At 46.9% G+C, this 16,319-nt stretch overlaps 2 protein-coding genes across 2 annotated transcripts; one reads left to right on the top strand and one right to left on the bottom strand.

Moving 5' to 3' along the window:
• The first annotated feature begins 12,521 nt into the window (after window positions 1-12,521).
• On the top strand, window positions 12,522-13,213 carry LOC123426918. Its single transcript, XM_045110827.1, has one exon. It carries the CDS (start codon window positions 12,817-12,819, stop codon window positions 12,976-12,978), a length of 162 nt encoding a protein of 53 aa, XP_044966762.1. The 5' UTR covers window positions 12,522-12,816; the 3' UTR covers window positions 12,979-13,213.
• A 297-nt stretch (window positions 13,214-13,510) lies between these two features.
• LOC123426917 (amino acid transporter AVT1I-like) lies at window positions 13,511-15,740 on the bottom strand. Its single transcript, XM_045110826.1, has 3 exons — window positions 15,374-15,740; window positions 14,636-15,246; window positions 13,511-14,340 (listed from the first exon to the last, which is right to left on the bottom strand). Exons 1-3 carry the CDS (start codon window positions 15,570-15,572, stop codon window positions 13,828-13,830), a joined length of 1,323 nt encoding a protein of 440 aa, XP_044966761.1. The 5' UTR covers window positions 15,573-15,740; the 3' UTR covers window positions 13,511-13,827.
• Window positions 15,741-16,319: the final 579 nt, after the last annotated feature.

Raw genomic sequence — 16,319 nt, 5'->3', positions numbered from 1 at the left:
TGCCCTCAACTACGAGGGGAGGTAAGGAATTGCCATCTAGCTCTGCACTTGATTCACCTTCAGTTATGAGTAAGTTTGCGACATCACCTCCTGCTAGAAATCTTGATATGTCGCCTGTGCCTGATGATGCTTATGATGCTACTGCTAGAGATGCTATGCTTGATACTATGCCTGATGATGCTATGCTTGATACTGCTAGAGATGCTATGCTTGATACTGCTAGAGATGCTATGCTTGATACTGCTTTGCCTGATGATGCTAGAGATGCTATTATGCCTGATGATGCTATGCTTGATACTGCTAGAGATACTACTTTGCCTGATGTTCCACTAGGAGTGTTCCTTGATGCTCATATTGCTAGAGTTACTGTCAATGCCCATGATGCTTCTGATACTGCCGATACTATTGAGATAGAACCTCCTTTTGCTCCTACTAGATCTAGCTCTCCTAGATATGAATTGCCTGATATACCCGAGGGTTACGTTATGGAGGGAGGGATAGCTGAGGATTTTCTTGCGTGTAAGGATGCCTATGACACTGAGAAATTACTTCTCAAGTGGAAGGAAAAATCTCTGAAAGCTAAGATGAAATACGACCCAAAGTTTGCCACTTCACCTATCTTTATCACCGATAAGGATTATGAATTCTCTGTCGATCCTGAGATAATCTCTCTAGTCGAATCTGATCTTTTTCACGGTTATGAGTCTGAGACGGTCGTAGCCCATCTTGCCAAACTACACGATATAGACAACCTTTTCACTAATGAGGAGAAGATTCGCCACTACTATATCCTTAAGCTGTTTCCTCTCTCTCTAAAGGATGATGCTAAAGTCTGGTTCACCTATCTTTCTCCTGGATGTGTGAGTAGTCCCCAGGAGATGGTATATTACTTCTGTGAGAAATATTTCCCTGCCCATAAGAAGCAAGCTGCCTTGCAGGAAATATACAACTTTGCTCAACTCCAAGAAGAGAGTCTTCCACAAGCTTGGAGGAGGCTCGTCCAGCTACGAAATGCTTTGCCTGATCACCCTCTTAAGAAGAACGAGATACTTGATATCCTCTATAACGTACTTACCAATGCCTCTAGAGACCACCTAGATAGTTGTGCCGGTTGTGTTTTTAGGGAACGAACTGTAGAACAAGCTGAGACCCTACCGAATAACATCTTGATCAACGATAATGCTTGGACTATTCCCGAACCACCTCCTAAGCCAACTCCTAAGAAAAGAGGTATTCTATTCCTCAGTCCCGAAGATATGCAAGAAGCCAAGAAATCTATGCAAGAGAAAGGCATTAGATCTAAAGATGTCAAAAATCTACCATCTATCGAAGAGATCCATGGTCTCGATAACCCGATACAGGTAGTAGAAGTGAATTCTCTGCGTAGGTTTGATGAGAGTGATATTCCTTTTGACAAACCTGCTAGCCTATGCTTTGATGAATTTGACAACTTTTTTGCCAAACAACAGAGTTTCAATGATTATGTTAGCACACATTTGGAACAAAGCACTCATATGCTTAGCCATTTAAGTGCTTGTGTAGACAGAAATGTCAATGATCTGAAGCTTCTGAGTAAACATGCCTCTATGATTACTACTCAGGTAGAACAAGTACTTAAATCTCAGAATGACTTGCTCAATGAATTAAATGACAACTCTATCAGAGTCATTACTAGATGAGGCAAAATGACTCAGGAACCTTTGTATCCTGAAGGTCATCCTAAGAGAATTGATCAAGATTCTCAAGGAATCAATGCTGATACACCCAGTCATCCTAAGGAGAAGAAGAAGGATGATAGAAACCTACATGCGAGTTCACCAAATACTGTCACACCTGAAGAACCTAATGATATTTCTGCGTCTGATGCAGAAACACAATATGGTGATGAACATGAACCTGGTGACAATATGGACAGTGATGTTCATAATAATGCTCAACCTAGCAATGATGAGGATGTGGAGATTGAACCTATGGTTAATCCTGATAACCCGCAACCTAAGAAATACGGTAAGAATGACTTCACTGCTAGGAAGCATGGTAAAGAAAGGGAACCATGGGTTCAGAGATCTATGCCCTTTCCTCCTAAGCCATCCAAGAAAAAGGATGATGAGGATTTTGAGCGTTTCGTTGAGATGATAAGACCCATCTTTCTGCAGATGCGGTTAACTGATATGCTCAAGATGTCTCCGTATGCCAAGTATATGAAAGATATCGTGACTAATAAACGGAAGATACCAGATATTGAGATCTCCACCATGCTTGCCAATTACACTTTCAAAGGTGGAACTCCAAAGAAACTTGGTGATCCCGGAGTGCCCACTATACCTTGCTCCATTAAAGGAAACTACGTAAGAACTGCCTTATGTGACCTTGGAGCCGGTGTTAGTGTTATGCCGCTCTCTCTTTATCGAAGACTTGAATTGGATAAGTTGACACCCACTGAAATTTCTCTGCAAATGGCCGAAAAATCAACTGCTTTCCCTATCGGCATTTGCGAGGATGTGCCTGTTGTGGTTGCTAATACCACTATCTTAACAGACTTTGTTATCTTGGATATTCCCGAGGACGATGCCATGTCCGTCATCCTCGGAAGACCCTTTTTAAACACTGCAGGGGCTGTTATAGATTGCAACAAAGGCAATGTCACTTTCCATGTCAACAGTAATGAGCACACCGTGCACTTTCCGAAGAAACGATATCATGTACATTGCATCAATGCTATCGAAAAGACTTCATCGATTCTCATTGGGAGCTTTGAATGCCCTATTCCTCGTGTCAAGATGAAGTATGATTTGCTTGTTGGGGAGATACATATCCCCATTGAGGTGAATTAGTGGCTATTCAAAAATTCTCCATTCTCTCTTGCGATTCGAGAAGGTTTTGTCATCAGGACTTGATCAATCCCATTGACGGATTTCTTTCGATGACATGAAACGAATGAATCCAAGAGTCACATACCTCTATTTTGAGCTTTCATTTTCTTTTGCCTAGAAGAAAAATGATAGAATTAGTTTAGCTTTTCTTGTTTTCTGTTTTAGCGCCCCGGACAAAAATACCTCGAAAATAAAAGTTCTCCGATGGTCCTGAAAATCTAGTATGATTTTTTCTGGAATTTTTGAAAACTACTGGGCCTGAGAGCTGGCCTCGGGCCAGACCAGTGGGCCACAAGCCCTGCCACCGCCACCCACCCCCTGGTGGCGGAGTGCAAGCTTGTGGGGCCCACAGGCACCCCCTCCACTCATTCCAGCTCACAGCCTCTTCTTCCACCTCCAGAAAAAATTGTTTCGCAGCTCAAACCCGTGTTCTTGCTCATTTGGCTGTGATTTCAATCTCCTTGCTCAAAGCACCATTCTCCAAACTGTTTTGGGGAAATTAGTCCTTGGTAAGTGACTCCTCCATTGGTCCAATTAGTTTTTGCTCTGGTGCTTTATCTTTCGCGTATTCTTACTACCTTGGTGACCTTGTTCTTGAGCTAGAAATGATGATTTTAGCTGGTCCCAAGTAGTTTTAGCGCGTGATACGGTCTCTAGGCACTAATAGGAGTAGTTGCTACAAGGTGTGGTGGGTCTTCGTTCACTTTTCTCTTGAACTTCAAAAATTTCAGCAAAAGGAAATTATGTTCAGGAGGAAGTTTCATGGTGGTTCCTCAAGTAAGAAGGGTCCTCGTCTTTCTTTTCGGGAGCCCGAACCTTTTCAACTAAGGGACGCACCGGTACAACCATGTGAATGGCCTTCCGATGAGTTCATGACCGAAGCAGGTTTCAAGGATGAGTTTGATACACCTATCCGCAATGCCGAGTTAGAAGAATTCCTCTCAGATAAATGTGAACAGTATGCTATGCTCACTGCCTCTTTCGTGCGTAGATTTAAATTTTCAGTTGGCCGTGAGTCATCCATGCTGTTTGATCTGTACGATAAATCCTATACCGTGGATTTGGAGGATTTCAATAGGATTTGCAAGATACCCGATGGGGGTAGTATTAATGATACTTCTAAGTCTTCGGTCAGAGACTTTGTCTCCAGTATAACTATTGGAGAAACCAGAGATATCACGCAAGCCACCATAGGAAGCGTCCATTTCCCTGCCTTGCACTACCTTGCCCTCTTCATAGGTAGGTGCATTAACGGCAAGGGTGCACATTGTCACCTATGCGCTTCCGACCTTAGTATCCTTAAGAGCGCAATAACAGGTGACATGAGCTTCAATATGGGAGCTATAATAGCAAGGAGACTGAATAAAAATGCGAGGGGGGGGTTCTTTGGTGGAGTTTATGCTACATGCTTAGCAAATTCTCTTGGAGTATCCATCCGTCCAGAAGACCCTCCTCTCCGTACAGCCTACCTTGATTGTGTCGCTCTAACACGCTACCAGTTCCTTGAGAGAGATCATGGATCCCTCCTATACCGCTTGATATTTAACCGGCAGCATGTTTTCCATATTACCCTTCTTGCTCCTGCTTTCTTTGACTTTCAAGTAAAACGAAGATACTACATAACCATAGGAGAGGCAGAGGAGTAGGAGAGGGAGGCGACGGCTGCTCAACTTCGTGAGGCAGCTATTCAGGCAGTGGCTGCAGCACTCCCGTATAACACCCATTATGATTTTGGATTTTGCCAGGACCATCCATGGGAATAGACCAAGCTAGGCCAAAAGCCTAAGCTTGGGGGAGTACATGTTCTCACCGACTTTACATTTATGCTTATGCTTTCACTTTGTTAGCCGGTGTTTACACTTTGCCACTGTATTATCCATGCTAGTTTATTTTCGTTTTCTTGTTTTCTTGTTTTGTGTCCTTTTGAGAAAACCCAAAAAGATTTTTCCTTCTTCTTTTGCTTGTTGGGAGCTTTCTCGTGTAAATAGTTTTCTTTTTCTTTGGGTCAAGGTAGAAGATATTGGTTACAATGCTTAGTGGTTCTTGCATGCTTACCTGTTTAGCTTTCAAAAGAGTCATATTACTTTGTCTTCTCCTTTGTGTTTGCCTGCAGATTCAGCTTAGTCCAATGCACGAGCACTCTTATTATTGTTCACATCGTTTGATCGTGCAAGTGAAAGGCAATGATGATGATATATGATGAAGTGACTGAGACTGAAAAGCTGGTATGAACTCTATCTATTTTGTTTTTGTAAATGGTTTGTCTTGAATGCCAACATAGATTTTGAGATGACTATGATGTAGTATGATAGGATGGTATTCTCCTTTGAATGTTTCAAGTGGCTTGACTTGGCGCATGTTCATGCATGTAGCTGAAACAAAATCAACATAGCCTCTATGATGTTCGTGTTCATGGTGATTTATATCCTGTTCATGCTTGCATTCAATGTTAGTCAAACTCATTGCATCTTGATGACTGTTGTCGCTCTCTAGTTGGTCGCTTCCTAGTCTTTTGCTAGCCTTCACTTGTACTAAACGGAATACTGCTTGTGCATCCACTTCCATAAACCCAAAAGTTTTTCCATGAGAGTCCACCATACCTACCTATTTGCGGTATCTACCTGCCGTTCCAAGTAAATTTGCATGTGCCATCCTCTAAACCTTCAAGAAATAATCTGTTTTGCATGCCCGAACCGCTCATGTGGTGACAGGGGGCTATTGGTATCTTCCATGCTAGGAGTGTTATCCTCGACACGTGTTTATTCACTGTCATTCACGAGAAAGGGGCCGGTAATTGGAATGCCCAGTTCCACGCTTAAATTGAAAACATAACTGTAAAACAAGACTCCCCCCGAATTGATGTTAGTATGGACGGTACCCGAGGATTCGGCTAGCCGTGGAGTGTGATTGATTGGTGGTGGGGGAGTTAAAACTTTACTTTTTGTTTGGGAACCGCCTATAGCATGAGTAGCATGGAAGATATTGAGAACTCTTGGTCATTGCGTTGACAATGAAAGCATGCCACCCAAAATTATTATCTTTGTTTTCAAAGCTGGAGCTCTGGCACCTCTGCAAATCAATGCTTCCCTCTGCGAAGGGCCTGTCTATTTATTTTCCTGTTGAGTCATCCTCCTGTTATATAAGCACCAATTAGAGAGCACCTCTGTCATTTTTATGCTTTGCTTTTGATTGATATTGAGTATGACTATGACTGGATCTTCGTTGCTATGAATTACAATGTTTAGTCAGCCCTTGATCTTTGAAAGTGCTCTGCATTTATGTTTTGCGGTCTCAGAAAGAGCTAGCGAAATACCACCTATTCATATTGCTTCATGCTTGTTTTGATTGAAGTGTTGGTATTTGAAACTCATTATTATTTGCTCGTTAGCTGATTATGCCATTGATATTAGTTTACTGTGAGACCTTTGTGTCATTTTCTTATGTGGTTAACTTGTGATCTTGCTGAAATTCTGGTTATGAGTTAGACATAGTTGCAACAACAAGATCAAACAGAGTTTGACAAAGTTTTTCTTTCTCTCTCAGTTTGTCAACTGAGTTGCTTGAGGACAAGCAAGGTTTTAAGCTTGGGGGAGTTGATACGTCTCCATCGTATCTACTTTTCCAAACTCTTTTGCCCTTGTTTTGGACACTAATTTGCATGATTTGAATGGAACTAACCTGGACTGACGTTGTTTTCAGCAGAATTGCCTTGGTGTTATTTTTGTGCAGAAATCAAAGTTCTCCAAACGTCCTGAAAATTTACGGAGATCATTTATGGAAAATACGAAAAATATCTGCGCCAAGTTCCACTTGAGGGGGTGGGACAGTGGGCCACAAGCCCTGGCTCCGCCACCACCCCCCTGGTGGCGGTGGGCATGCTTGTGGGGCCCACACGGCTCTGCCGCCCCCAGTTCCAGCTCTATAAGTTCCCTTTCGTCCCAAAAAAAATAAAAAGAGAAGTTTTCATCGCGTTTGCAATACGGAGCCGCAGCCACCACCTGTTCTTCATCTGGAGGGCAGATCTGGAGTCCGTCTTGGGCTTCGGAGAGGGGAAATCGTCGCCATCGTCATCATCAACCTTCTTCCCTCTCCAATTCCATGAAGCTTTTCGTCGTTCGTGAGTAATCTATTCGTAGGCTCGCTGGGTGGTGATGAGTAGGATGACATCTATCATGTAATCGAGTTAGTTTTGATGGGGATTGATCCCTAGTATCCACTATGTTATGAGATTGATGTTGCTACTACTTTGCCATGCTTAATGCTTGTCACTAGGGTCCGAGTGCCATGATTTCAGATCTGAAATTATTATGTTGTCACCAATATATGTGTGTTTTAGATCCGATCTTGCAAGTTGTAGTTACCTACTATGTGTTATGATCCGGCAACCCCAGGGTGACAATAACCGGAACCACTCCCGGTGATGACCATAGTTTGAGGAGTTCATGTGTTCACCAAGTGCTAATGCGTTGGTCCAGTTCTTTATTAAAAGGAGAACCTTAATATCCCGTAGTTTCCTTTTGGACCCCGCTGCCACGGGAGGGATGGACAATAGATGTCATGCAAGTTCTTTTCCCTAAGCACGTATGACGACACACGGAATGCATGCCTACATCACATTGATGAACAGGAGCTAGCCACATATCTCTTCGTGTTATAACTGTTGCATGATGAATATCATCCAAACAAATCACCGACCCGTTGCCTACGAGTTTGTCCTACTGGTGCTGTTACTACTGTTGCTACTGTTGTTACTTGTCTTGCTCTGCTGCTGTTACTACTGTTGCTACTGGTGTTACTTGTCTTGCTCTGCTGCTACTGTTGCTACCACTGTCGCTTGCTACTGTTGCTACTTGCTACTGCTGTCACTACTGCTATTCCTTGCTACTGCCGTTACTCGCTACTTTGCTGTTACTACTTTGCTTGAAGATACTAATCTTTCAGGTGTGGTTGAATCTGATAAATTCAGCTGCTAATACTCGGGAGTATTATCTCACCTCCTGTTTGGCGAATCAACAAATTTGGGTCGAATACTCTACCCTCGAAAACTTCTACGATCCCACGCACTGGTGGGCCGTCAACAACATTCTTCTAGTTTCGATTACCGGAGAGTGCTAGCAGCATTTTTCTGGCGCCGTTGTCGGGGAAGGTCTGTTGTCACGGAATCAACATTCTTCTGGTGCCGTTGCAAGGGGAAGAACAGTTGACATCACTACGTCCTAGCAATATAGTAAACGCATGTGCAAACACAAACGTTAGTTTAAATACAACCCTATGGCTCCTACCGGTTGCCGTACGATTGACGTGCAAGTCGATATTAACTATTACAACATGATCATCTCATACATCCAATATATCACATCACGTCATTGGCCATATCATATTACAAGCATACCCTGCAAAAACAAGTTAGACTTCATCTAATTTGTTGTTGCATGTTTTACGTGGCTGCTATGGGTATCTAGTAGATCGCATCTTACTTACGCAAAAACCACAACGGAGATGTGCAACTTGCTATTTAACCTCTCCAAGGACCGCCTTGGTCAAAACCAATTCAACGAAAGTTAAAGAAATTGACTCCCGCCAGTCATCTTTATGCAACGAGGTTGCATCTCAAGCGATGAAACCAGTCTTTCGTAAGCGTACGAATAATGTCGGTCCGGGCCGCTTCAATCCAACAATACTGCCGAATTGAGAAAAGACTAAGGAGGGCAGCAAATCGAACATCACCGTCCACAAAACCCTTTGTGTTCTACTCAAGATAACATCTACGCATGAACCTAGCTCATGATGCCACTGTTGGGGAACGCTGCATGGGAAACAAAAAAAATTCCTACGCACACGAAGACCTATCATGTCCATCTACGAGAGGAGATTTGGATCTACGTACACTTGTAGATCACACAGCAGGAAGCGTTAAGAAACGCGGTTGATGTAGTGGAACGTCCTCACGTCCCTCGATCCACCCCACGAACCGTCCCACGAACCGTCCCGCGATCCGTCCCACGATCCGTTCCGATCTAGTGCCGAACGGACGACACCTCCGCGTTCAACACACGTACAGCTCGACGATGATCTCGGCCTTCTTGATCCAGCAAGCAAGACGGAGAAGTAGATGAGTTCTCCGGCAGCGTGACGGTGCTCCGGTGGTGGTGAAGGATCTACTCCTGCACGACTCCCCCCGAGCTCCGCAGAAATACGATCTAGAGGTAAAACTATGGTGTCTAGATCTGAGTTGCACGTGGCAAAAGTTATCTCAAATCAGCCCTAAATCACCACTATATATAGGAGGGAGGGGGAGGAGGTTTGCCTTGAGGGAAAAGCCCTCAAATTTGCGCCAGCTAGGGAGGAGGAGGAGTCCTACTCCAATCCTAGTCCAACTAGGATTGGAAAGTGGAGTCCTTCTCTTCCTTCCCACCTTTTTCTTTTCTTTTCTTTGGTTTTTCTTTCTTGGCGCATAGGTCCCTTTGGGCTGTCCCACCAATCCACTAAGGGCTGGTGCGCCACCCCTAGGGCCTTTGGGCTTCCCCCGGGTGGGTTGCCCCCCTCCCGGTGAACATCCGAAACCCATTCGTCACTCTCGATACAATCTCGGTAATGCCCGAAAACCTTCCGGTAACCAAATGAAGTCATCCTATATATCAATCTTCGTCTCCGGACCATTCTGTAAACCCTCGTGACGTCTGTGATCTCATCCGAGACTCCGAACAACATTCGGTAACCACACATATGACTCAACTATACTAAAACATCGCCGAACCTTAAGTGTGCAGACCCTGCGGGTTCGAGAACTATGTAGACATGCCTCGAGGTACTCCTCGGTCAATATACAATAGCGGGACCTGGATGCCCATATTGGATCCTACATATTCTCCAAAGATCTTATCGGTTTAACCTCAGTGTCAAGGATTCATATAATCCCGTATGTCATTCCCTTTGTCCTTCGGTATGTTACTTGCCCGAGATTCGATCGTCGGTATCCACATACCTATTTAAATGCCGTTACCGGCAAGTCTCTTTACTCGTTCTGTAATACAAGATCCCGTGACTTACACTTAGTCACATTGCTTGCAAGGCTTGTGTGTGATGTTGTATTACCGAGTGGACCCCGAGATACCTCTCCGTCACACGGAGTGACAAACCCCAGTCTTGATCCATACTAACTCAATGGACACCTTCGGAGATACCTGTAGAGCACCTTTATAGTAACCGAGTTACGTTGTGACGTTTGATGCACACAAGGTATTCCTCTGGTGCTAGTGAGTTATATGATCTCATGGTCATAGGAACAAATACTTGACACGCAGAAAACTATAGCAATAAAACAACACGATCAATATGCTACATTCATAGTTTGGGTCTAGTCCATCACATGATTCTCCCAATGATGTGATCGAGTTATCAAGCAACAACACTTTGCACATAGTCAGAAAACCTTGACTATCCTTGATCAACTGGCTAGCCAACTAGAGGCTTGCTAGGGACATTGTTTTTGTCTATGTATCCACACATGTATCTATGTTTTCATTCAATACAATTATAGCATGGATAATAAACGATTATCTTTAAACAGGAAATATAATAATAACTATTTATCATTGCCTCTAGGGCATATTTCCAACAGGTACGTCGTGGCAACGGCTCCAGGATCTTTGTTGTTACCCGAGACAATTATCTTAGGTAGCGGTGCGGCGACATGGAGGCAAGGTTGTTATCCCATTGCTTGGGTGATGATATTGAGTTGTGTGGGAAGCAGGGTTGTCGACTCGTTCGACGTGTCTCAGTGGGGACAATTGGAGGATATGTTGGGCCAACGGACCCAGAAGTGGTGCGTTGTTTGTGGTCTATGTGCGGTTACCATGAGCAGCGTGGGCTACGAGCATCCGAGTCATGTGATGTTGTAGCTCGAGGGCGAACGGTGACATGTCTGGGCGTTGGTACCGAAGTCGTGAAGTGTTCATGGCCCGTGTGCGGTTGCCCTGAGCAGCATGGTCTGCAAGCATCCAGGTCATGTGGTGTTGCAGCTCGAGAACGAGCAGTGACATGTCACAGCGGTGTCCCCAAAAGGTGGTTTTAGTGGGCTGCGCAGGGCGTACCATGATAGATGGAAGTCTACCGGCAGCCTCGGAAGTCATGCAACATTTGTGGTTTGCGTGCGGTTGCCCTGAGTAGCCTGGGCTATGAGCATCCAGGTTGTGCGGAATTGCATGTCGAGAGCAAGCGGTGACATGTCGGGGCGGTGGCCGCAGACGGTGGTGTAGAGAGGGCGCGACATGGCAGATGTAAGTTAGGGTGGGGGATCGCAAAAGTGATGTGGCATTCTTGTTCTATGTACGGTTGCCCTAAGCACGACGGACATCCGGGAATCCGGGTCATGAAATGTTGCAGGTCGAGAGCAAGCGATGACATGTCGGGGGAGCTGGTGTTGGTGGGCCGCATAGGGCGCGATGTGGCATATCGAAGTCGGGGAGGCACCCCAAGATTTTGACGATATCGAGAGGGTTAACCTTGTGTCGTGTATGCTATGAGGTTGCTCTCAAAGTCGATGTTGGCGTCAAGGCTTATGTGGCAACGATGATGGCGAAGCGATGTGGGAGACACAAAAATGATTGAGGTAGTCGGCTCTTCTCCGGTGTGTGTGTGGGTATGGGGGGGTGGAATTGCCTCGGCTAGTTTGTTGCTGTGAATGCGGTGGCACGCCGGATGGCGTATGTTAACGGGCAACAGAGGGTTCATTTAGTGATCTTGTTCGGCGCCAATCATGCCTAGTTCTCCTTCGCAATTCTACATTAGAGTCGAAATTGCGTTGTATGGTCGCGGGTGGCTGGGTTATGCGTGGATCTTCATACAACTCCATACGGCTTCTTTAGTGTTCGTTGAGTCGACGATAACTTCCGGCAAAATCAGAGTAGTTTGCCCAGGCTTTAGAGAGGGCTAGGACCTCTCTAGGGGAGGAGTGATGACGATGATGCTTGTGTGCTCTCTCGGCGAGTCCATCTATAGAGTGGCGTGAGCGGGTCCATTATGGGTGCCGCTCAACGATGGTGGTAATTTTTGCCCTTTTTTCATAATTAACTAGATAATCTGGTTTTCGTCCAATTTTTCTTAATTAACCGAGCAACTCTTTTTCTTTAAGTGAATGTAAGAATCCCTCATTTCGAAAAGTAAAAAAGATACACCCTTGTATTTGGCCGTGAATGTGTCTTGTGGTGTTCAATTGTATGTGTTATGTTTATACCTAGGCATATCTCACGCCGGACCGAGCTTCGGAACGGGTACAAAGAATTCCGGTGCTAAAAACCCAACCCTGAACCCGGCCCGACCCGACCATCAGGCCTAATAATCGAGTCCGAGCCCAGCCCAGGCTTGAAAAAGCCCGGCACGACTACGGCTAAAAACGTGTTACCATAAGTCCGAGCCTGGTCCGGCCCGACCACCGAGCTCATTTTTCAGGCCCGAGCCCGACCCGATGGTGTGTTTAGGCCCGGTCCGGCTTGAGATTTTCGGGTCGGATTGGGTTGGGCTCTTCAAGCCGGGCTGCCTAGGTATAATTATGTTGTATGAATGATTGGTTGAGCGGGGCGCGCGAGTTTTTTTTTTTGGGTAATAGTAACACAAGAGCATACCGTCCAAAAACAAACTATGTCAATTCAAAAAATGACGGACCTTCAAACATTTGGTGACGCCGGTGAGCCGCAAACGTCTTTCCCGGCTCCGGAAAGGAGACGGGACCCCCGACCCTCGAAACCCCCCATAAGCTGAACTCCCTCCACGCGCTCTCACCAGCAACGCACCAAGGCGTTGACCTCAAAGCTATAATTCCCCAACCCCCACAGCCTCCGATCGCAGAGTCGCAGAAGCATCCAAACAAGAGAAGAGGTCAATCGAGAGCAGCAGCGGCAGCCGAGGAAGGGAAGCCAAGAGAAGGCCGAGCGGCGGGGCCAGCATGAACCGGAACACGACCGGGCTTCTGCTCGGGTGCGTGGGCGCCGCCATGACGGTGCTGGCGTATCAGCAGACGGTGGTGTCCAGCACGCAGTGCATCGGCGCCGGGCTAGCCGTCCTGGTCTGCGCCCTCTGCATCAAGGAAGGCTTCTTCTCCTTCTGATTTTTGTAGTCTTCTTCTTCTGCTGCTTCTGCTTCTGATGCCCGCCGCCCAGCTTTTTTCAGTTTCAGTTTTCGTTTCTTGCAGCTTAATTCGTCTCCACCACTCGTGCTTTCATACATGTAGCTCCTTCCCGTAGGACCGTGCTTGTTGCAGATCAAAGTGGTTGTATCTTGTACTGTGTAATTTCCTCCTTTTTTTAATACATATATACAAGTTATTTGTCTGTCTTGGTGAATTGTGGCTTCAACCTACTCTGCTGCGCTTATATTTCGTTGATTTGTTCCTATTTGCAGTGTTGTTGTTGTTGTCGCTGCTGATTACACATCCCATTTAGGAGTAGATTGCGGTTTTTGCCTTTCTTGGATGCATACAACCAGTCAAATCGCCTAACCTCCAACGAAGAACCACTTCACCTAAACTGGTTGACTTTTAATGCCGTACTCCATTGCTTTACTACTTCCTGTATAAGAGGAGACGATTTAACCCCACTAGAATGTACCTGAAAGCATCAGGAAATGAAAGCCGCAGAACCACAATAAAATGATCCAGTGCATTTGATTTTTCACAGTGGAATGCCGATCAAGTGCTGTCCTACAATATAAGCATGTACTTAGTTACCTGCTTTACTAGAAACAGAAATACTCATCTGAAACATACATACATTTGAGCGTAAAACTATCTGTTCTGCACTATCCCTGCCTCACCTACAACCAATCATGACTGGACAACGCTAAGTAGACGTAGCTGCTGTTCACTTTAGATGCGCTTTTGGAAATTTTGCATTGCTACAGAACACCAACCAGACGGACAGGGATGTTACCATGGTCTGAACTCGTGGAACACTCGGGTTCAGAACTCGTGAATGATCTTCTGCAGAGAAGAGTAAGTCCCACTTGCAGCAACCAAGGAGCCGAGAATGATGATCATGACGATCAGCGCGACCTCAGCCCTGCTACACCTCGCCGTGCCGAAGATTTTGAGGTAGCAGATGCACGGGAGCAACATGGACGCCATGACGCTGAGGAGCGAGCCGACGAGCGCCATGAGGTGGCCGAAGAAGGGGACGGTGAGGGCCACGATGACCGTGCTGAGGACGATGAATGTCCTGATCAGCATATTGAGGGACCTCTTGTTGCCGGCAAGCAGCTTCTCTTCGATCGCTGTCGCCACCGGGGTCACCATCAGAGCGTACTTTGAAAATGGGTTGATCAGCGCCGTGTAGATTGCTAGCTTGGAGCTGAGCTTGCCCTCCGGGAGGTTCAGGGTCACCTGAGACTCAACGTCGTCGCCGTACATGAGGTAGCCCAATATGGCCATGGATCCGTAGTTGAGGGTGCATGCGACGAAGCATATGACCAGTACCTGTCAATGCACTCCAACACAGAGACATGCCAAATCATCAGCCAGGGGAAGTGAGACATTTTTTCTGCATACAACCCTGTTCGGTCACTGTCACAAGTTTGTTTGTTCCACTTTTCGACGGTATCAATTTTTTTTTTCGTTTCAAAACTAATACTTACTGTACTTTTTGTTTTTAGCATCAGATTTATTGCACATTAGAAGTTTAGAACGTGAAGGTAAATGGAGTAGTACAATAATGAACATGCATGTCTTGGCTGGCATTAAAATGATAGGCCACTCATTGATTAGTGATTACCTTTGAGAACTTGTCCTTTTCCTTCATGGAATTGCACAATGTCGGGAATATGGCATGGCCGCAGTAGCAGAAAGTGTAGAGGCCGAGCGCAGTAGGTAGGCCGCTGACGTTGAGCATGGTCCCTTTCCCCTGAAACCCGACTCCGTCGACCACCGCGGCCCAGAGCACGCAGAAGACCAGCACGACGGACGCGAGCACGCCGCTGGCCGACACGTAGGCGAGCACGCCCAGGTTCCTCAGCCAGGTGGTGGGCAGGATGACGATGGAGACGAGCACGATGAAGAGGTGCTTGCCGGAGAGCACGAGCACGCCGCCGAGGCTGAGGCTGGTGCCCGGGAACAGCTTGTCCAGGTTGTCCCCCTCCAGTATCAAGAACCCGATGGCGACGAGGTAGAGCTCGGCGTACATGAAGGCCGAGACGGCGAAGCGGCCCTTGGCCCCGAAGGCTAGCGCGCCGATGTCCGGGTAGCCGCGCACGTCCGGCGACGCGCCCATGCACGTCTGCAGGAGCTGGCCGGTGTAGCAGCAGACCATGGCGACGAGGAGGAGCAGCACCAGGCTGAGCCACCCGCCCTCCGCCAGCGCGTACGGGATGGACAGCAGCCCCACGCCTGAAAAACCCAAACCCAAATCCATCGGGTTGGCTGACACTGTCAAGAAAAGGGCCGGACCGTACTGCAGAGACCACAGATCGTGGCAGGCGAGGCAACCAAAGAAAGATTCGAGTTCCGGGCTCACCGGAGAGGGCGTTGAGGCCATTGAAGCATGTGCGCAGGGACGTCGCGCCGCCGGCATCCGGCGAGCACTGCGCCTCGTGGTCGTGCGCCGCCGCGGGGTCCTTGCCGGCCTGCAGGCCGCCGTGCGCGTGGAGGAGTGGCTGCTCGAAGCCCGGTAGCTCGCCAGACGAGTCGTGCGGCGCCGCTCCGCCAATGGCCATCTTATCCTACTACCTCTAGGCGGCGCCTCCTCCGAAGTCCGAGCCTCGCTCCGGCCGCTGCAGCTGGGGCACGCACGCGAACGCGATGGATGGAACAGAGGCACAGAGCAGAGCACAGGAGCATGTGGCGCTGCGGCTGCGGCCTGGTCCGCAGGTGTATAAAAGGGAACCCTACCTCGGCTTCTTCCTCCGTGCGGCGCGGACGAGGAGTCACGGGGACTCTTGTTTGTGCGCGCGCGGCCCATGCAGTTGGGAAATCGGAGAGCAAAACTGCACGGAATCTGCGGCGTTGGATCTGCCATGTGGCATGCTTTACCCTTCGGGGATTGGAGATTTGGAGTATAGAGTTTCCTTTACCCTTTTCTTTCTTTCCTAGGATCCCCGAAGGATGCCGTTTGTACGATGTCACGTCTCGTCTTATGAGTTGGATCCGAGGAAACCTCAATGGGTAACGTAGTCTTGGCTGCTCCCGACCGTTTACGTACCTAGGTACACTACGCATATTTCGTTTGGCTTTTTCTTACATCCTGATAAATGTCATACGATGTGGTAGAAAGCAAGTCAATCCATACTTTTTTTGTATGCATAATTTGTTAAGGCTGCTGTGATTTAGTCCCACCCCACCCATGAAAGGAGGTCATGACCAGCTTATAAGGGAGAGTTTCTTCCTCCCTTCAATTCAGACTTTTTGAATGGCGCAAGCTTTCCACTGAATGTTGATCCCTGTGCGCATACACATTTAGTTCA

Source organism: Hordeum vulgare, chromosome 2H (genome assembly GCF_904849725.1).
Source record: "Hordeum vulgare subsp. vulgare chromosome 2H, MorexV3_pseudomolecules_assembly, whole genome shotgun sequence".
Lineage (NCBI taxonomy): Eukaryota > Viridiplantae > Streptophyta > Magnoliopsida > Poales > Poaceae > Hordeum > Hordeum vulgare.
This window is presented reverse-complemented; position numbering and strand designations above follow the sequence as displayed.

Coding starts and splice junctions, on each gene's coding strand:
- LOC123426918 (XM_045110827.1), top strand. CDS start 12,817: ATGAACCGGAACACGACCGGGCTTCTGCTCGGGTGCGTGGGCGCCGCC.
- LOC123426917 (XM_045110826.1), bottom strand. CDS start 15,572: ATGGCCATTGGCGGAGCGGCGCCGCACGACTCGTCTGGCGAGCTACCG. Junction 15,247..15,373: donor TGGCCTCAACGCCCTCTCCG/GTGAGCCCGGAA, acceptor TGGGTTTTTCAG/GCGTGGGGCTGCTGTCCATC. Junction 14,341..14,635: donor AAAAGGACAAGTTCTCAAAG/GTAATCACTAAT, acceptor GTGCATTGACAG/GTACTGGTCATATGCTTCGT.